This window comes from Kogia breviceps, chromosome 1, assembly GCF_026419965.1.
Source record: "Kogia breviceps isolate mKogBre1 chromosome 1, mKogBre1 haplotype 1, whole genome shotgun sequence".
NCBI lineage: Eukaryota > Metazoa > Chordata > Mammalia > Artiodactyla > Physeteridae > Kogia > Kogia breviceps.
In genome coordinates this window covers 66283765-66304981 of record NC_081310.1, presented here as the reverse complement: position 1 = coordinate 66304981, position 21217 = coordinate 66283765, and the positions used below count along the sequence as shown (strand labels likewise).

The following is a 21217-nucleotide window of genomic DNA, read 5'->3' as shown; positions in this document are numbered from 1 at the left end:
CTCACCCAATTAGCGACAACACTAGGATGCTGTTTCTCCGCTCCAGCCACCTCTGGGGAGTAAGAATGAATAAGTTAACACTGAGAAACAGAGGGAGTGGCTTTTCAGCTTTCTGAAGAGCTGAAAAGGTGGCCTCTGATTATGTTTAGCTTTCTCCCCTCTGTGTTTTGATCTCCCGGGACATGTTTATGAATATCACGAGACCCTGCAATTTCCTCAAATGTTCTCTCTTGAAACCTCACAACGCTTAGTTGTCCAGGCCCAGCGACTCTCTTTCCCCGGACTGGATCTACTCTATGGTAGGGACGGCTCAGCGTTCTGGCTCTCTAGCCATCCAGTTGGCCCATCTATGGTTCTGGAGGCCTCACCGGAAGCTCTTATGGGAGTTCGGTTGGCGAGGCCGGAAGTTGCGCCCTCACTACTCGCCGTTTCAAAATGCTGCTGAGGCCTTAGGGCCTGTGACTGACGCCCCCTCCCCCCTGGGCTCTGCGGGGGAGCGACTCATGGAGCGGCCGTAAGGTGTGGCTTTTGGGTTTAGTCGGCGGGGTGCCGGGAGGCCGGGGGTGGGAAGTGTAGAGTGGGGAGCGGGCGCGGCGCGGCCAGTTCTGCAGGCCCCAGAGCCGGGGTAGCCGGCGGGAGGAGCTAGAGGCGTGGGTGGCGGCGTGGGGACGGTCGCACAGGGCGGAAGAAGGGCTGGTGGAGGAAGGGTTATAAGATGAGACTCAGCAGAGGACAAAAATGGAGGTGGAGTGACGTGATGCAGGTCGGCCAACAGGTTACAAACCAAATCGAAATAGATTGACGATGCTTAATTGGACGCAAAATATGAGGATGACTGAGGCTCTTTGGAGGAAAGGTGGGAAAGAGGGAGGCGGAGAGAGTGACATTGAGGTGTCTTCAAGATTTTAAGGTAGTAATTTTCAGGGCTGCGGACCATCCGTCTCAGAGGCACTTGAGTGCTTGTTTGAAGAATGCTCATTTGGGGGCCACACCCAGACTTCCCCTAACAGAATACCAGGAGCTGGGGCTCGGGAATATGTATTTTAATAAGCACATTTCCCAGTTGATTCTTATACATCCTCAAGCTTGAAAACCACTGTTTTAAAGCGACACCCCGAGAAAATGCTGCTTCTGTTTTCCTTCATCCGGGAAGATCTATTACGAAGCTGCTCCATGCTTTGGGATGTTGGCACGGGGAACAAGGATCAAAGATAACTTGGTACCTTTTGGTATTAAATTTTACTACATCTCAGTTTTGGTTTAGTCCCCTCCCTCCTCATACATACCTGTTATGAAAAGTTAATTTAGTTTAGAAGTATTTATTTCGGAATATTTTGTTTTACAGTACGGTCAGGATCACAATTTTTTATCTTAAAGTTTTTTAAAAAACTAAAATACTGCTTGCCTGTTGTTAAAAAGAAGAAAAAGCACACAATACAGAAGTGTGTAAAGTTAATTGTCCATTAACGTGTCCCTAACCTGTCCCCTCCTCAAGCTAGCTCCCCTTAACTGCTTGGTATTATGTCCTTCCTGACTTTTTCCACACATATTCACATTTTTAAACAACAGTGGGGTCATTTTGTGTCTACTGTTCTGTACCTTAAGTTTTTCAAATACCATCAGGGACAGCTTTCCATAAAGTATACATATATTTTCTTTTAAGGGCTTGCGTAGTATTGAATTACAGGGTTGTACAAGAATTTCTTTAACCAGCTCCCCATTGATGGATTTTTAGGTTGTTTCCTAGCATATTGTTTGTTTGCAAACTGCTGGAGCATACTCTTGCTACACACTTCACCTTTTTAGATGTGTAACAGACCTGTTAAGAACTAAAACAACATCTGAATGGTAGTTTCTTTTTTAAAAGAAAACAGTGGTTTTATTACTTTTACATATTTAGTTGAAAGACAGTCAGACTGGTGTTTAGTAGAGGTCCTTAGGGCTTTAAAGAATTGTTAAGAATGATTAGTTCTGCTGACTTCTGACAAGAAGCTTTTATTTTAATTAGTCTTTAAATCACAGGTATCTTCAAAGGTAGAGATTTGAAAATGAGGTGTAGGAGTCTTTTGGACTAAGTGTAGGATAAAAACCACTCTTCTGTTATCATTGAGAGATGTATAAGACTGTTCCTGCTCTCTATTATTGCAATCCAGTAGGGGACACACATAAAAACATAAATATAATGTTGTGAGTGTTTTAATAGAGGTGCTCTGGTGTCATCAGCTTCCTTTGGGGAGTCAGAAAAGCCTTGACCAAGGAGGTAACTGGAATAGTATTTCCAAGATTACTAGTTTTTTCAAGATACAATAGATAAACACATGGAATTTTTGTCTTTTCATACACATTTGCTGTGTACCATTCAATGAGGTAATTAAAACCTATTGTTTTAATTTAATATTGTTTTTTCTATTTTCCCACCTTTTTAATGAAATATTTTAAAGTTTCACAGATGTGTCATTTTATTTACCTTTAAATATGTCAGGATGTATCTCTTATCAGGTTAGGATTTAAAAAAAATTTACCACAGTGCCTTTCTACTACCATTTACAGTTTCTTAATAGTATCTAATACCTAGTACATAATTCAAAATTTCCTGATTGTTTAGGAAAAAATGACATTTTACAGATGGCTTGTTTGAATTAGGACTTGAACAAGGTCCACACATTGTATTAGGGTAGTGTTTTTTAAGTCTCTGTAACAGTCTGTTCACTTCAACAATAATGCTGCACCCAAGACCCTGTAGAATTTCCTACATTCTGGATTTGGCTAATTGCCTGCTTTTAGTATTGTTTACTTATTCCTCCACCCTCCATTTATTTCCCCCTACAAACACATATTAGTTAAATCTAGAAGCTTGATTAGATTTGGATTGGGGGTGGGGGGCCAAGAATACTTCATAGGAGGTACTGGGTGCTTCTTGTTGCTTCACTCAGGAAGTACACAATGTGTGAATGCTGCTCTTTCTAGAGATAAATTTGGTCAGTGGGTCAAATGCTGTAAGCCTGCTCAATGTGTTTTTAAGTCCCCCCTTCCCCCAACCTTTCACTTACATGGTTTTAACACCTATTAATGATTGTTGAGGAGATGACATTTAACTGGAGACTGGAAGGTTTAGGATGAGTCAGTCTTGTACAGAACTGTGTTCAAAATGAAACAATGTGTGCAAAGGCCCTGTTTGAGAAAGTAAAAGATCAGTGTGGATGAGGTGCAGGGAGTGTGGGGAAGAGCAGTGTAAATTGGAGAGACTGGCAAGGTGCTGAGGGCCTAGGCTCTTTATTTTTCTAACAGTAGCAAGCAGTGGAGCAGGGCCTGGCAGGGTAGGATTGTTTATTTTGTTTTTTTAATCCTTCTGGCTGTAGTGTGGAGTTTGGGTTGAAGCTGGGTTAGAGAGACAACTTTAAGAGTCTATTGCAGTGACGCAGGCAAGAAATAACATTTTTGGATTTGGGGAATTGGTGGTGAAGATGAAGAGAGGGCGTGGTTTTGAAAGATTTAGGAGTTAAAATCCATAAAGTTTGATGATGTGATAATGGGGGAAGAGGGAGAGATCAAGATGACTCTAACTTTCTGGTTTGAGAAACTGAATGTAAAAGGATAAGCTTTACTCTTGGGCAAGTTGTTTGACTTCTTTAAGCCTCAGTTTTCTGTATTAAGGAGAGACTAACAGTACCTAACCCTGTTGCACTCAAAACAGATTCCAGGTGGAAAAGGGACAAGATCTTGCTTTGGGTTCAGAGCCCATCAACTGACTTCATTTCTCACATACATCCGAGAACAATTCCTTTCCTCATGATATTTTTCTCTCCTATTCTTTGCAGTGTTCTCCCATTTTAAAATCCTCCCACTGTGATTACCATTCCCTCTCATTCCTCCTCTGCCTTGCAATCAAAAGTAATTTGTCCTGCTCTGAACTTCTGTGGCCCTTAAATCAGTATCTTTTTAATGGCACAACACTTTCTACCAGATGTTAAACCCTTATTGAGGTTTAAATTCTTGAGAGCTGCCAAGCAGTCAAGTCTTGTTCCTACTAAGATGCTGAACTAGCATGACTGCGGACTCCTTTCTCTCAAATCATCCCTAGAGGGACTATAAAAGGAAAATACTGTGAGAAACAAATGGGTAATGTGGACTTATTTGAACTGCTTTGTGGGGTGGAGGTAGGGGTTGGGGGAGGATGGGTCTTTGGCCTAGGACAGGAGTCAGCCCGGCATAGCTGTAGGACAATAAAACTGTGGAAGAAGGCAACTATTGGAATACTGCTCTAGTTGCTCTCTTGCCTCATTACCTTGGAATTACCTTTTTGTACACTTGCTGTGACTCAGCCCTAGTCCAGCTCTCCTTAAGAGTAAATCAGAGCATTACAGAAGCATATACTTGTGAGGAGGAGTTGAGAAAAAAAACAAGTGATGACTGACTTAGGCAGTCACTTCTCTCTCCATTACCTTCTTAATTCTTAGGTCTCCCCAAATCCCTATCATAATGCTGTATCTCCCTGGGGAACAAAAGGTGAATACTTGGTCTGAGCAGTGATTGTATGGGATGGATAGTGATTGTGGTTACCTGGTGCTTGGGATTTTCTACTTTAGTGTTCATTTCCTACCTTACTCCAGCTTACTGTGGCTGATTTTGGCTGGAATTTGGTCTTTTCCCTTATGGTTTGCCTATCAGGATAGCTGCTGTCCTCTAGGGAAAAATAACAGTGTTGAAGAGCACAGGCATTTCAAGTGGAGAACAATATAGGCTTCATTGGAACATAAATAATAGAACAGATGGATCAAGAGTTTAAAGTTAGGGCTTCCCTGGTGGCTTAGTGGTTACGAATCTGCCTGCCAATGCAGGGGACACAGGTTCAAGCCCTGGTTCGGGAACATCCCACATGGAGCAACTAAGCCCATGCGCCATGACTACTGAGCCTGTGTGCCACAACTCCTGAGCCTGCATGCTACAGCTACTGAAGCCCATGTGCCTAAAGCCCGTGCTCCACAACAAGAGAAGCCACCACAGTGAGTAGCCCTCGCTCGCCGCAACTAAAGAAAGCCTGCGCACGGCAATGAAGACCCAATGCAGCCAAAAATAAATAAATAAATAAAATTTAAAAAATAGTTTAAAGTTAGACTGATAACCATTCTAGAAGAAGTAGGGATGATATTAGCAACTTGAAACAAGAATAAGCAGAGGCTGATAGAACCAAGCAGAAATTGTAGGCTTGAAAAATATAGTGGTTGAAATAAAGAACATCACATCAGATGGATGTAACAGAATGGATACAATTGAATGAATTAGAATTCTAGATTGAGGAAATCTCCCAGAACAAAGGAGAAAAGGACAAAGAAAAAAATATATAAATGAAAAGTTAAAAGATAAGGAGAATAGATGTAGAGGTACTCACATCTGAATAATAGGCATCTTAGAGAAATAAAAATGAAAAGGAGGAAGTATTGAAGAAATAATGGAAAAATAGTTCTCTATTAGAATTAAAAAGGAAAAAGAAAGTCCCCAGATGGAAGGGTTTCTTAGAGTGCTAAAGATAAGAGGTCAGGAAAAACTCACTTCTAGATATATTATAGTGAAATGTAAGCATATTACAGCAAAAGAAAATAGGAGCCTCAGAGAGAAAGAACAGATCACACACAAAGGAGCAAAAATTGAATTGACATCAGAGTTTTGAACAACATCGCTAAATGCAAGAAGACAAAAGAGTGTTTTTAGGGTTTTGTAGGGAAACTTAGAGTTTTATACCTAACCCATTTATTTAAATGGGAGGGGATGATACAGATATTTTCCAGGCATATGAAGTATTGGAAGCCTTGCCACCTAAAGGCCCACATTGAAGACAGTTCTAGATGAAGTACTGAGAGATTCAAATCCAGAAAATATTACAAGAGATATATGAAATAAAGGTAATCAGATACCTTGTTATCATTTATTGTTGTAAAGGCTAAGTCCAAAGGGGGGAAAAAAGAGAGAAAAGGAAAATTCAAGAGAGAGAAAAAGATATCTACTCCAGAATTTAAAGTCCAAATGATATCGTGCTAAAGTTCATATGCTAAATTTCATATCTTATTAACAGGGAGACAGAGATACAATTTTAAGAAAGGTAAAAGGAAGAGTAAAAGGAAGAGTAGGGCAAACTGGAATGCTAAATTCAGATGGTAGAGACAGGGACTTCCCTGGTGGTCCAGCGGTTAAGACTCAGAGCTCCCAGTGCAGGGGCTGGGTTTTGATACCTGGTCAGGGAACTAGATTCCGCATGCCACAACCAAAAGATCCCAAGTTCCACAACTAAGACCCAGTGCAGCCAAATAAATAAATAAATATTAAAAAAAAAAAAAAGTGGGGGAGACTTCCCTGGTGGCACAGTGGTTAAGACTCCATGCTCCCAATGCAGGGGGCCCAGGTTCCATCCCTGGTGAGGGAACTAGATCCCACATGCATGCCACAACTAAGAGTTTGCATGCCACAACAAAGGAGCCCACGTGCTGCAACTATGGAGCTGGTGAGCCACAACTAAGGAGCCCACCTGGTGTAACCAAATAATAAATAAATATTTTAAAAAAAAGAAAGAAAGAAACTCTTTGGAAATTCCAAAACTTGTTCTTAAAAAAAAAAAAAAGAAAAAAAGATGATAGAGACAGATTTACAGATATCAATTACAATAAATGGACTAAATTCACCAAAGATAAAAATTGACAAATTGGATTAAAAAACTCAAAATTCAGATACATGCTTTTTACAAGAGCACGCCAAAAGTTTAAGGGCATGCAAAAATTGAAATTAAAAGATTGGGGAAATACATACCTGGAAATACTAACTAAGAGAAAGTTGGAATGACCATACTAATACAAGATAAAATATACTTTAAGACAGAATGTCTTAATTGGGATGGAAAGAAACACTACATAATTATAATCACTATATATTAATCACTCACCAAGAAGATAGAACAGTTTAAAGCGTGAATGCCTCTGATTAAAAGTCCTTACAACGGGCTTCCCTGGTGGCGCAGTGGTTGAGAATCCGCCTGCCGATGCAGGAGACACGGGTTCGTGCCCTGGTCCGGGAAGATCCCACATGCCGCAGAGCGGGTGGGCCCGTGAGCCATGGCCGCTGAGCCTGCGCGTCCGGAGCCTGTGCTTCACAACGGGAGAGGCCACAACAGTGAGAGGCCCGCATATCACAAAAAAAAAAAAAAAAAAAGTCCTTACAACAGATGAAGTGAAACTGGTAGAACTACACTGGGATCAATGGAGAAATCCACCATCATGGTGGGAGATTTCATTACATCTCTTAATTAATTGTATGTCAAACTGACAAATTAGCAGAAATAGAAGATTGTAAAAAACCAACAAGCTTAACCTAATGAACAGAGTTTTGCACGCATTTAGTATGGAATTGATCATCAACTAGACCATGGTGAAAGTCGTAATGATTTCAAAGATCAAGTTTTATGCAGAGGGTGATCTCTCACACTGTGCTGCTAAATTAGTGGTTAATCACAAAAACATACGGTTGAGAAATACAGTATGCATAGGCATAGCTATATAATTCATGGATTGAATAAATTATGGAAATTTAAAAATACCTACAGCTGAATGAGAATGAAGACTATATATCAAAACCTATGAGCTGAATAAAGTAGTGCTGGGGTAGGAGGGGGAAGGAATTTTCAGCCTTAAATATTCAATTATAAAAGGAGTAAACTAAGTGTCTAATTTTTTTTTTTTTTTTTTTTTGTGGTACGCGGGCCTCTCACTGTTGTGGCCTCTCCCGTTGCGGAGCACAGGCTCCCGATGCGCAGGCTGAGAGGCCATGGCTCACGGGCCCAGCCGCTCCGCGGCATGTGGGATCTTCCTGGACCGGGGCATGAACCCGCATCCCCTGCATCGGCAGGCGGACTCTCAACCACTGCGCCACCAGGGAAGCCCTCTAATTTATAATAATCAGGAAATGAACAGGATAAACTTTTTAAGTAGAAGAAGTAATAAGATACGTTAAACAATATCACGAATGGTAAGAAGGATGCAGCTGTACACTAAATAAAGATTAAAAGAATGCTATCAACTATATGCCAGCAATTTTGAATACTTAGACAAAATGGAAGAAGAAAAAAGCTTGAGTAATCTAATATTTATTAAGCTAAAGCAGCAATTAAAAATCTTCCCACAGGACTTCCCTGGTGGCACAGTGCTTAAGAATCTGCCTGCCGGGCTTCCCTGGTGGCGCAGTGGTTGAGAGTCCACCTGCTGATGCAGGGGACATGGGTTCGTGCCCGGTCCGGGAAGATCCCACATGCTGTGGAGCGGCTGGGGCCGTGAGCCATGGCCGCTGAGCCTATGCGTCCAGAGCCTGTGCTCTGCAACGGGAGAGGCCACAACAGTGAGAGGCCCGCGTACCGCAAAAAAAAAAAGAATCTGCCTGCCAATGCAGGGGACATGGGTTTGAGCCCTGCTCCAGGAAGATCCCACATGCTACGCAGCAACTAAGCATGTGTGCCACAACTACTGAGCCTGCGCTCTAGAGCCCGTGAGCCACAACTGCTGAGCCAGTGTGCCACAACTACTGAAGCCCGTGCACCTAGAGCCTGTGCTCTGCACCAAAGAGAAGCCACCACAATGAGAAGCCCATGCACCACAACGAAGAGTAGCCCTTGCTCGCTGCAGCTAGAGAAAGACTGCGCACAGCAGCGAAGACCTAATGCAGCCATAAATACATACATACATACATACATAAATCTTTCCACAAAGAAAGCATTGGGTTTTATAAGTTTTATAGGTGAGGTCAGAAATCTTTCAAAGACTAGAACATCTCAATTTTGTTACAGAATTTTTTTTCAGGCAATAAACAAATAGGGACTATTTTGCCAGCTAACCCTGTCATCCAAATGAGACAAAAACTTGACAGTGGAAAATAACAGACTTATTTCATTCACTAGTAGAGACTTGACAACCTAAACAAAATATTAGCAAATCAAAACCAACTGTATGCAAAAAAGGATAATATCCAAAACCAAGTTGGATTTATCTCAGGTGTGCAAGGCTATATTAGAAAATCCATTAATGAAATTCAAAATTTACCACATTAATAGATTAAAAAACCAAAAAAATCATTATCATTTTAATAGGTACAGACAAAGCATTTTCTAAATCACTCTTCCATGATATAATCCTTTTTTAAAAAAATTTATTTTGTTGAAGTATAGTTGATTTACACTGTTGTGTTTCAGGTGTACAACACAGTGATTCAGTTTTATATATATATTCTTTTTCAGATTCTTTTCCCTTACTGGTTATTACAAAATACTGAGTATAATTCCCTGTGCTATATAGTGGGGCCTTGTTATCTATTTTGTATGTAGTAGTGTGTATGTCCATGATTTTTTTTTTTTTTTTTTGTATGTGGGCCTCTCACTGTTGTGGCCTCTCCCGTTGTGGAGCACAGGCTCCGGACACACAGGCTCAGCGGCCATGGTTCATGGGCCCAGCCGCTCCGCAGCACGTGGGATCTTCCTGGACTGGGGCACAAACCTGTGTCCCCTGCATCGGCAGGTGGATTCTCAACCACTGCGCCACCAGGGAAGCCTTTCTTTCTTTTTTTTTTTTAAGTTTTTTTTTTAACCACATTAAAAAAATTTATTTATTTGGTTGCACTGGGTCTTAGTTGCGGCAGGTGGGCTCCTTAGTTGTGTCATTTGAACTCTTAGTTGCAGCATGTATATGGGATCTGGTTCCCTGACCAGGCATCAAACCCTGACCCCCCTGCATTGGGAACTCGGGGTCTTATCCACTGTGCCACTAGGGAGGTCCCCATGATATATTCTTTTATTTATTTATTTATTTTTTTGCGATACGCGGGCCTCTCACTGTTGTGGCCTCTCCAGTTGCGGAGCACAGGCTCCGCGGCCATGGCTCACAGACCTAGCTGCTCCGCGGCATGTGGGATCTTCCCAGACCGGGGCACAAACCCGCGTCCCCTGCATCGTCAGGCGGACTCTCAGCCACTGCGCCACCAGGGAAGCCCCTCCATGATATTTTCTTACTGAGGAGCAAAAGGAAGCCTTCCAATGATAAAGAATAGCCATAAGAAAAAAATAGAGAAAACATGTTATGTAGGGAAACATTAGAAGCACTCCCTTTAAAATCAGAGACAAAAATGCCTGATACTCAACATTGTATTGACAGTCCTAAGCAGTAATGTACGACGAGTAGAAGAAATTAGAGGCACAAGAAATGGAAAGGAAGGAATAAAATTTTATCTGCAGGTGATATGGTCATTTACATAGAAAACAGAAGGATCCACAGACAAATTATTAAAAATAACTAAGTTTAGCAGGTGACTGGATATAAGATTATTGAAAGTCACTTGTATTTCTGTATGTATGCAAAAACCACTAAAAAACAGTGAAAGAGAAGGCATCACAGTAGTATCAATATCAACTTTAAAAATCAGTCTAACACAAATGTGCTAGACCTCTAAAGGGAAAATTGTACAACTTTTCTAAGATATTAAATAAGATCTTAATAGAGGAATATGTCATGTTAGTGAATTGAAAAACAGTTTGATCTATATATTAAATGTAATTTCATTCATAATCCCAGCAGGGATTCTCATGGAACTTGATGATGCTAAATTTTATGTAGAAGAGTTAAGGACCCAAGAATAGCTGGTCACTTCTAAAAAGGAATGGGAGGGGAAGACTTGCCCTGTGGGATAGCAAGACTCCTGATAAGATAGAAGAATTAAGATAGTGTCAGGGGCTTCCCTGGTGGAGCAGTGGTTAAGAATCTGCCTGCCAATGCAGGGGACACAGGTTCAAGCTCTGGTCCGGGAAGATCCCACATGCTCTGGTCCGGGAAGATCCCACATGCTGCCGAGCAGCTAAGCCCATGAGTCACAACTACTGAGCCTGCGCTTTAGAGCCAGTGAGCCACAACTACTGAAGCCTACGCACCTAGAGCCTGTGCTCTGCAACAAGAGAAGCCACCGCAATGAGAAGCCCGTGCACCACAACAAAGAGTAGCCACTGCTCGCTACAACTAGAGAAAAGCCCGCGTGCAGCAACGAAGACCCAAAGCAGCCAAAAAAACTTTAAAAAATAAATTAAAAAACAAAGTGTCAAATTGTATAGTCAGGAAGATCAAACCAGTGGACTAGAGTAGAAAACTCATAAGCACCTGTGCATGTTGATACACAACAAAGGTGGCTGTCAGTCAAGACGGTCATGTTAAATAAATTGAGCTGGGAAAAAAATGGCCATCTATATAGAAAAAGGATAAAACTGACCTCTAAAAAGAAAGAAGTCAACTCTAGACGGATTAAGGGTTTAAATGTTATAAACAAAAATTTAAAAGTTTTAGTAGACATCCCCCCCCCCCCACACACAAATCTTAGAAGGTCTAGGTGAAAATGAGACCTTGGAGAGTAAAAGATTGTTTAAGCCAGGCAGAGATCATTGACTAAAAAGTAGAAGATTGATAAATATAAATTTGACTTCATTAAAATTAAGTTTTTGCTCAAAAAGATTTTTCCACCTAGAAAATGGAAAGGACATTAAAAATTGGGAGAAGATATTTGCAGGACATCCAGTTGACAAAGGGTTAATATTAAAACAATATAAAGAACTATTACAAATCAGTAATTATAACAAAATCAATTAGAAAATTGTGTAAACGACAAGAACACATTTCACAGAAGAGGAAACACATATGGCTGATAAGCATGTAAAGAGATTACATCATTAGTAATCAGTGAACTGTAGACCAAGCCCATACCTATTTGATTAGGAAAAATTAAGAAGTCTTAGGACATCTGATGTTGGAAAGGAGGTAGATTCACAGGGTATCTTATACATTGCTGATAGGATTATAAATTGGTGCAAGCACTTTGAGGACAGTTTGGTGTCAGATCCTAAAGTTGAATATTCATATATGCTATAACCCAGCAATCTGTCTTGTAGATTTGCCCACGAGATACTTTTGGGCACATGTAGAAGAACGTTAATAGCACTATTCATGATAGTGAAAGCCTAGAAACAACTCAAATGTCCATCACACACTGGAAATATACAGCAAAGTAAATAAAGAATAATATATGCTATGACATGGATGAACATTGAGAACATTACGCTAAATGAAATAAGCCAGACACAAGGACAAATATTGTATGATTTCATTTATATGAGGTACCTAGAATGGGCATATTCATAGAGACAGAAAGTATGCTAGTGGTTACCAGGGTCTGTGGAGAGGGGATAGTGAGGAGTTACTGTTTTATGAGTACAGAGTTTCAGTTTGCGGTGATGAAAAAGTTCTGGAGATGGATAGTGGTGATGGTGTACAACATTGTGAATGTACTTCTTGTCACTGAATTGTAAATTTAAAAATGGTAATGGGGTAGGGAAGGGAAGGACTGGGAGTTTAGGATTAGCAGATGCAAATTATTATATATAGGATGGATAAACAACAAGGTCCTACTGTATAGCACGGGGAACTATTCAATATCCTGTGATAAACCATAATGGAAAAGAATATGAAAAAGAATTTATACATGTATAACCAAGTCACTTTGCTGTACAGCAGAAATTAAACAACATTGTGAATCAACTATTCTTCAACAAAATTTTTAAAAATGGTAAATTTTATGTTATATGAAGGAACTCAAGTGACACGAAAGTAGGAATTTATTTTAGTGAAACAAAAATTCCTAAAATTACATACAACATACTTCCTTTTTTGTGAGTTAAAAGCAGCTAAACTGAAAATATGTACTTCTTAGGATTCCATTTTGGTGCAGTAAAGTGCATAAAAAGGAAGGGAAAAAATCAAAACAATTCAGGATGATTGTTGGGAGGAGGCAGGGGAATGGGAGGGGGAATCTTATGGGTAAATATAGACTGTTGCCAGAGTCCTAGTTTGTGGATGTTTATTGCATTATAGAAAACTCAAGTAAAATTGGGTCATGTATGGATGAACAATGAGAGTATGTATTGAAGGAAAGAATTGTGATTAATTCTGTGTACTTGAAGTCTAATGGGAAAAAAATATTGCTAAATGGGGACTTCAGAGTTGTTCTGAGTTTAAAATCTTGACTTCAGCAGTTTACTAATTGTGTGATCTTGGGCAAATAATGTCCCTGTGCTTCTCTTGCTTCATTTATAAAGTAAGGATAATAATAGTGCCTACATCATAGGATTATTTAAGTATTAAACGGATTAATATATGTGCTGGTACAGATTAAGCTCTATATGTCTTTGCCATTTATTTATTATGATGCTACGTGCTGGGTTCTGTGGCATGAACATCCCATTCTATGCGTTGGTTCTAGTGGTCTCACTTGTAGTCTGTCATGCAGCTGGAGTTAGGTGTCACCTGAGGCTGGAATGTCCCAAGATGTGTGATACTTTGGAGGGTATGGTTGGAAAGCTGAGCTCAGCTGGATGACTGAGCCTCTCCACGTGGCCTTTCTGTGTGGTCTCCAGTAGAGTAGCCAGTTGGGAGATGTGGTTCATTGGGGGCCATTTTTGGAAACTGTCCAAACTATTATTAATATTTGTATCCATCATGTTGTTCTACCGTGTACATAATTGACAGTTTAGGTACTGGGAATATATTAATGAAAAAATAAATAGAAATCCCCACTTTCAGCTTATGTTTTACATGATAAAAATTAAAATGTATATAGTGTGTTGGTTGGTAACAAGGACAGTGAAGAAAAGAAGAATAAAGCAGGGAAGGAGATAGGGAATACTGGGGGTTGGGAGTTGCAGTTTTTAAAATGTGTGGCCTCATTGATAAAATGACATTTTGAGCAAAGACAAAAGGAGGAGGTTAGGAGCCAGAGGGGCAAGGGTGGAAGCAAGAAAACCTTTAGGAGCTAAGGCAGTTCAGAGATGGGCAGTTTGGTTAGTGTAGTAATAACGGAGGTAGTGAGAAATGGTTTGGTTTTGGATGTATATTGAAGATAGAGCTTCAGAATTTATTCATAAACTGGGTGTGAAGTGTGAGGAAAAAAAAGGAATCGAAGATAGCTTCAAGGTCATTGACCTGAGCAACTGGAAGGATGGAGCTGCCATTTAATGAGATGGGGGAGACTATAGCACTAGCAGGTTTAGGGAGATGAGGTGTTTTTTGTTTTTGTGTTTGTTTAATTTTTGAATTTTTTTTTATACAGCAGGTTCTTATTAGTCATCAATTTTATACACATTAGTGTATACATGTCAATCCCAATTGCCAATTCATCACATCACCCCCCCCCCTGCTGCTTTCCCCCCTTGGTGTCCATATGTTTGTTCTCAAGATGAGTTTTTTTTTTTTTTTTAATAAGATTTGAAATGCCAGTTAAAAGCTAGTTGCTTTAAAATGACAAGTTATGGGACTTCCCTCGTGGCACAGTGGTTAAGAATCTTCCTGCCAGTGCAGGGGACACAGGTTCGAGCCCTGGTCCAGGAAGATCCCACATGCCATGGAGCAACTAAGCCTGTGCACCACAACTGCTGAGCCTGTGTGCCACAACTACTGAAGCCCAAGCACCTAGAGCCTGTGCTCCACAATAAGAGAAGCCACCGCAATGAGAAAACCATGCACTGCAACGAAGAGCAGCCCCCGCTCGCCGCAACTAGAGAAAGCCCATGAGTAGCAATGAAGACCCAACGCAGCCAAAAAATAAACAAACAAACAAATAAATAAATTTACAAAAAAACCCTACAAGTTATGCTTGTATCCTGTTTGACTCCCCATTTTTTAGCAAGGGAAGCTGATAGAAGTGTTGCAGGAAAGAGAGTGGGGCATGAGAGGATGGTCATGTCCCAGGTCTCAGGCAAGTCCTAGTATGGGTTCTTGGCTTCGCGCAGGAAAGAATTCAAGAGCAAGCCGTAGTAAAATGAAAGATGATTTATTCAGGGAGAAACATACTCTGTAGACAGAGTGTGGGCCATCTCTGAAGGTGAGAGAGGCACCAGGGTATGGGGTTGTCAGTTTTTATAGGGGTAGGTAATATCATAGGCTAATGAGTGGGAGGAGTATTCCAGCTATTTTGGGGAAGGGGTGGGGATTTCCAGGAATTGGGCCACTACCTACTTTTTTTTTTTTTTTTTTTTTACCACCTACTTTTTGACCTTTGTCGTCGGCCTTGGAACTGTCATGGTGCCTGTGGGTGTGTCTTTTAGCTTGCTGATGTGTTACAATGAGTGTATACTGAGGCTCAAGGTCTAGTGGAAGTCGACTTGTCCTCCATCTTGGATCTAGTTGGTTCTAACCGGTTTATGTCAGGTTCTTAGGCTGTGTCATTCTTTCAAAGGTTGTGTTGCAGGAAGGGGGACCCCTTCCAGGGCCCGAGAGTAGGCTCTTGTGTAACACTTAGAAATGAATTGTCTGAGGAGGCACACATGCTGACAAAGCAAGAGACTTCATTGGGAAGGGACACCCAGGCAGAGTAGAAGGGTAAGGGAACCCAGGAGGACTGCTCTGCCACAAGTGGCTTTCAGTCTTGGGTTTTATGGTGATGGGATTAGTTTCCGGGTTGGCAAATCGTTTTGACTCAGGGTCCTTTCTGGTGGTGCGCAACCGCTCAGCCAAGATGGATTCCAGAGAGGAGGATTCTAGGAGGTTAGTAGGACATGTGGACTGGCATCTCCTCTCTCCTTTTGACCTTTCCCATATTATTCCGGTTGGTGGTGGCTTGGTAGTTCCTTACCAAGGATCTCTTGTCCTAAAATAACTCATGCAAATTGTTACTGCTTTGCTTGGCCAGGGTGGGAGGTTTCAGTCAGTGTTTTACTTAACAGTTGTGCCCTGCTCCCTTCCTGTCTCAGAAGGAAGATTGAATTTATACTTTGTTGTCATTAATAAGTCCTCTCAGAAGAGTGAGGAATCTTGTTAGCTGTAAACCAGACTGTTAATTTTTTTATTTATAAATTTCACTGACTTTGTCACCTTTTTACTAGAAAAAGTTCTGAAAGTAAACTCAAGTTTATTTAAAAATTTATTTTCCTTCTCTATAGCTTTTTTTTTTAAGGATAAAAGGTGAAAAACTTTAATTAAACCTTGCTCTTTATTTCAATTCATGCTATATCTTTCCTTTGATAATGTATGTCCACCTTGGTTTAACCCATTTTATAGGTATTTAGGTATTTACTCTTTATAGGTATTTGGTATTTACTCTTCGGGCTTGGCACATTTTAAAAGCTGCTTTAACTGATACTGAATATTTTGACTTTGACTTTCCTGTGGTCTCTTGCCAAGACATGTTGCAACATGTTGCAGAGGTTTTCCTTGGTGCTCTTGGAGTCTTTAAATCTATTACTTAATCTTGGTCATTCCCCCAGCTCTGTATCTGTCTCCTAGGGGGTGCTCTTGAGCACTGCCCAAGAGAGGAGGAGATACCAGAGAACTGGGGAGGTAATTATTGCAAATTTCATTCAGCTAAAACAGTGTACTCATCATCAGTGTAGAGGCTGGAGCATGCCTGAACCTGTTTCTCTTGCAGGCTTCACTTGAGGGAAGTATAGATGGTTCTTACTCTTAGTGAAGCTCTTCAGTTTTTTGCAGGATCTGAACTAGAAAGTGATCAGAAGGGTAACAAGAACCTCAGCATGGGTATATTGCACTTGTGTAGGGTGCTGTGATATATGTGTTTCTTTTAGTTCTGCTGGTTGCTTTTTTTGTAAATCCTAAAGAGAATTTTCTACTTTAGAAGAGATTTTACAGTTTTTTTCCTTTTAGATTTATCAGCAGACTTCACTTCACCACTGCCAAAATGACAACATTTTCCACCTCTGCCCATTGTTCAACATCTGACAGTGCTTGCAGGATCTCTCCAGAACAAACCAATCAGGTAATTTATTTTTGGCATTCTTATTTTTCTTTAAATTTTTTTTTAAAAATTTTAAAAATTTATTTATTTTTGGCTGCATTGGGTCTTCATTGCTGCGCACAGACTTTCTCTAGTTGCCACAAGCGGGGGCTGCTCTTCGTTGTGGTGCGCGGGCTTCTCATTGCGGTGGCTTCCCTTGTGGAGCCACGGGCTCTAGGCGTGTGGGCTCAGTAGTTGTGGCTCGCAGGCTCTAGAGCGAAGGCTCAATAGCTATGACACCCGGGCTTAGTTGTTCCGTGGCATGTGGGATCTTCCCAGACCAGGGATCGAACCTGTGTCCCCTGTGCTGGCAGGCGGATTCTTAACCTCTGCGCCACCAGGGAAGCCCCTTTCTTTAAGTTTTAAAAAATTAAATTGGATCATGTAACTGACTTTACTGACTGTAGGATTTTATTCAGAGCAGAAAAGATTCCTTTTTTTAAAAAATTATTTTTTTTGCGGTATGCGGGCCTCTCACTGTTGTGGCCTCTCCCGTTGTGGAGCACAGGCTCCGGACGCACAGGCTCAGCGGCCATGGCTCACGGGCCTAGCTGCTCTGCGGCATGTGGGATCTTCCCGGACAGGGCCACGAACCCGTGTCCCCTGCATCGGCAGGCGGACTCTCAACCACTGCGCCACTGGGGAAGCCCTTTTTTTTTTTTTTTAAAGATTCCTTTTTAAAATGTCATATTAGGGAAACTAGTAAACAGTATCAATGCTCATAAATTTGAATTGATCATTGATTAAATAAATATTTGGAGGTTACAGATTGCTCAAAATGGAACATTTTAAACACCTATCCTGTTTTAGGGTATGGATGGCTAGTGGAGGATTTGGGGCCAAGTTATATAGTTGTCTTCCTTCTCACTTCATTGTATATAGTTTGTTTTCTTTAAAAATCAGTTTTAAATTGTAAATATAGTAAGTGTATTCTTATTAAAAATTCAGTCTTTATCATGTATTTATAAAGTATTTATCTGTAGAGACTCCTTTGACCATCTCCTCCCTTCTTCTGCCTAAGTCCCTTCCCCCTGAGATAACACTATTATCAGTTTGGTGTGTCTTGTTCCAGATCTTTTCCTCCAACATAAAATACATAATTTTGTTTTGTGGATTCATAAACATTGCACCATATATATGTTATGTACCTTAATTTATGATAAAGGTGGAATTTGATTTGATGGGGGAAAATGTGGCTTATGTAATAAATGGTTTTGACTTAATTGGCCATCCCTGAAAGGAAGCAAATGAAGACCTCAAACCTTGTACAAAAACAAATTCCAGAGAGATGAAGATTTAAATGTAAAAAGTGAAATGATAAAAAATATTAGAAGAAAATTTAGGAAGTATTTTGAAACTTTAGAATAAGAGAGACCTTAAATAAGACAAAACCAAGGAGGGACTTCCCTGCTGGTGCAGTGGCTAAGGCTCTGTGCTCCCAATGCAGGGGGCCCAGGTTTGATCCCTGGTCAGGGAACTAGATCCCACATGCATGCTGCAACTAAGAGTTCGCATGCCACAACTAAGTAGCCCGTCTGCCACAGCCAGCGCAACCAAATAAATAAATATTTTTTTAAAAAAAGACAAAACCAAGGAGGCTGTAAGAGGATGAGAGAGACAAATTTGATCATATAAAATGAAAAAAATTAAATTCTGTGACTAAAGACAGACTCTATAATCAGAGTCAAGAGATGGCAAACAAAGTCACTATTCCTTGTATGTATATACCACATCTTGTTTATCCATTCGTCTGTCAATGGTATTTAGGTTGTTTCCATCTTTTGGCTATTATGAATAATGCTGCTATGAACAGTGGTTTACAAATATTTGTTTAAGTCCCTGGTTTCTGTTCTTTTGGATAAATACCTAGGAGTGGAACTGCTGGGTCATATGGTAATTCTATGCTTAACTCTTTGTGTAACTGCCAAACTGTTTTTCACAGTAGCTGCACCATTTTACATTACCCTAGCAGTGCACAAGGGTTCCAGTTTCTTTACATCCTCACCAACACTGGTTATTTTTTTCTTTTCTTTTTTCCTGTTATCATAGCCATCCTAGTGGGTGTGAATGTGCTGTCTTTTGAAAATGTGATTTTTCAGGAAATTAACAAGTAACAGACTGATCTTCTGTAGTTGTTAGATGCTAAGTATGAACCAGGGTTTGTTAAAAAAAAAAAAGGTTAAGGAGATTTGTTTTTCCCTTGGGGTTCAGAAACCAGTGTAATTGAAATATAAATAGCAAATTTATTTTATGTTTATATCAGGTACGACCCAAACTGCCACTTCTGAAGATTTTGCAGGCAGCAGGTGCACAAGGTGAAATGTTCACTGTTAAAGAGGTAAGCCATCAAAGAAAATTTTCAGCTTAAAGAAAAGCTGAGAAGTATAACAGAAGCCTATGAATGTATAGTTCTGAAATCAGGCCTAAGAAAGGAAGTTCTATTCCTGTGGTACTGGAGAGGCAACTTTTGTTCTGTTTTAAAGACCATCAAGGGACTTCCCTGGCTGTCCAGTAGTTAGGACTCCATGCTTCCACTGCAGGGGGCACGGGTTCGATTCCTGGTTGGGGAACTAAGATTCAGCAAGCTGCATGGTATGGCCAAAAAAAATTAAAAAAAAGGACACTGTCTATGATTTACAAGATAAGCTGTGAGGCAGGAATTAAATACAGTAGTTTTTCATTATAAATCTGTCAGATACTCTTTTGAGCACTGTGAGGTTTTTTTTTTTTTTTTTTTTTTTTTTTTTTTTTTGGCGCGCGGGCTCAGCAGTTGTGGCTCATGAACTTAGTTGCACCGCGGCATGTGGAATCTTCCCAGACCAGGGCTCGAACCCGTGTCCCCTTCACTGGCAGGCGGATTCCTAACCACTGAGCCACCAGGGAAGTCCACTGTGAGTTATTTTAAACATGCATTTAAATAACTTATTTAGTTTCTAAAGTTTTTTATTTAACACAAACAAATTGAATTCTTTAAGTGGGAAAGACTCAGTATTAAAATGTTAATCTCTTTGAACTTCTTGGATTTAGTAGGGTGAAGATTGAACCCTTCTTAAACAGAGGAAACAAAATTCTCAAGCTTCTTTTTGAGTTTTCATAAAAGCTGTTAGCAGTGTTATGCTCCTGAGTCATTCTACCTCTCAAGGAAACAAATCTGGAGGCACTTCAGATTTTCTAGAATACCCATATTTGTTTTATCATTTTAAATTAAGTTTGTCATTTTGGACTTTGTATCTAAAATTCTGGTGAGACTTTTTTTCCAAACTTATTAAAGTGTGGATTTTTATATCAGTAAAGTTGTTATAATGCATTATGCTATCTCCTTCAGTAGCATGGCAGAGTTTGCCTGAGTTAAGACAGAGTTAATTACATATGTTTTATGGGGGAAATGTTGGACGGAGTCAGTTTACACAGTGAGCTCTTTATTATAAATCTTGACACTACTTGGTGCATAAAGAGGAATTTCCTAGTTTTTTATTTTTAAATATTGGTTATCAGTATGTGCATTGAGGCTGTATGGTATAATGAGAATAGTAGTATATACAAATTCAGAGTAGTGTTTTTTAAGATCTTATTTTGTATACTTGTAGTGGATTTATTTTTTTCTGGAAGTTGGACAGACATAAATATAAAACTTCCAAGACATCCGTGGTGGTCCAGTGGTTAAGACTCCATGCTGTCAATGCAGGGGGCACAGGTTCGATCTCAGTTGAGGAACTAAGATCCCGCATGCCGCATGGCATGGCCAAAAACAAACAAACAAACCTTCCTCCTTTTTCTTATAGTAGATTTTCTTTCTCGTCTTATTTTTCTCTAGATATTTGATTAGATATGAGAGCTCCATTAATATTGGGACATGTTGCCTGGGATGGATGGGAGCCTAAGAGCGTTATTGCTTCAATATAGTGGAAACAGTATTGGGAAAATTTTTGTGCAAATATCTCATAATTCTTAGTAAGTCAGGGCCTAAAGATAAAGATAGCTGCTTTGGGCTTCCCTGGTGGCACAGTGGTTGAGAGTCTGCCTGCCGATGTGTGAGACACGGGTTTGTGCCCCGGTCCGAGAAGATCCCACATGCCGTGGAGCAGCTAGGGCCATGAGCCGAGGCCGCTGAGCCTGTGCGTCCGGAGCCTGTGCTCCGCAATGGGAGAGGCCACCACAATGAGAGGCCACAACAGTGAGAGGCCTGCATACCGAAGAAAAAAAGAAGAAAAGATAGCTGCTTTGGTCCGTTTGTGATCTGTGATAAAATTATTACTATCATTAAGTGAACTTAACTATTAAGCAATTTGAAAAAATCTATCACCTGGAGGAAAATCTATCACATTAGGAAAATTGGATAACTTAAAAATTTTGAATCAAGAACTTGTGTGTG

At 40.3% G+C, this 21217-nt stretch overlaps 1 protein-coding gene across 5 annotated transcripts in view; it reads left to right on the top strand.

Annotated features, from left to right (window-relative positions):
- Nucleotides 1-393: 393 nt before the first annotated feature.
- The window catches only part of MDM4 (MDM4 regulator of p53), a 36259-nt gene continuing 15435 nt past the window's right edge, over nucleotides 394-21217 (top strand). For 3 of the 5 annotated variants that reach the window (XR_010840566.1, XM_059045057.2, XM_059045118.2), the window contains exons 1-3: nucleotides 394-519; nucleotides 16716-16827; nucleotides 19109-19183. Coding sequence is in view for 4 of the 5 variants with exons in the window: in XM_059045057.2 (XP_058901040.1) it covers nucleotides 16750-16827; nucleotides 19109-19183 (153 nt within the window). In the remaining variant the exon portion in view is untranslated. Of the gene's footprint in view, nucleotides 1220-16715; nucleotides 16828-19108; nucleotides 19184-21217 lie in introns of all 5 variants that reach the window. The other 2 variants (XM_067033416.1, XM_067033415.1) reach the window with 2 other exon arrangements.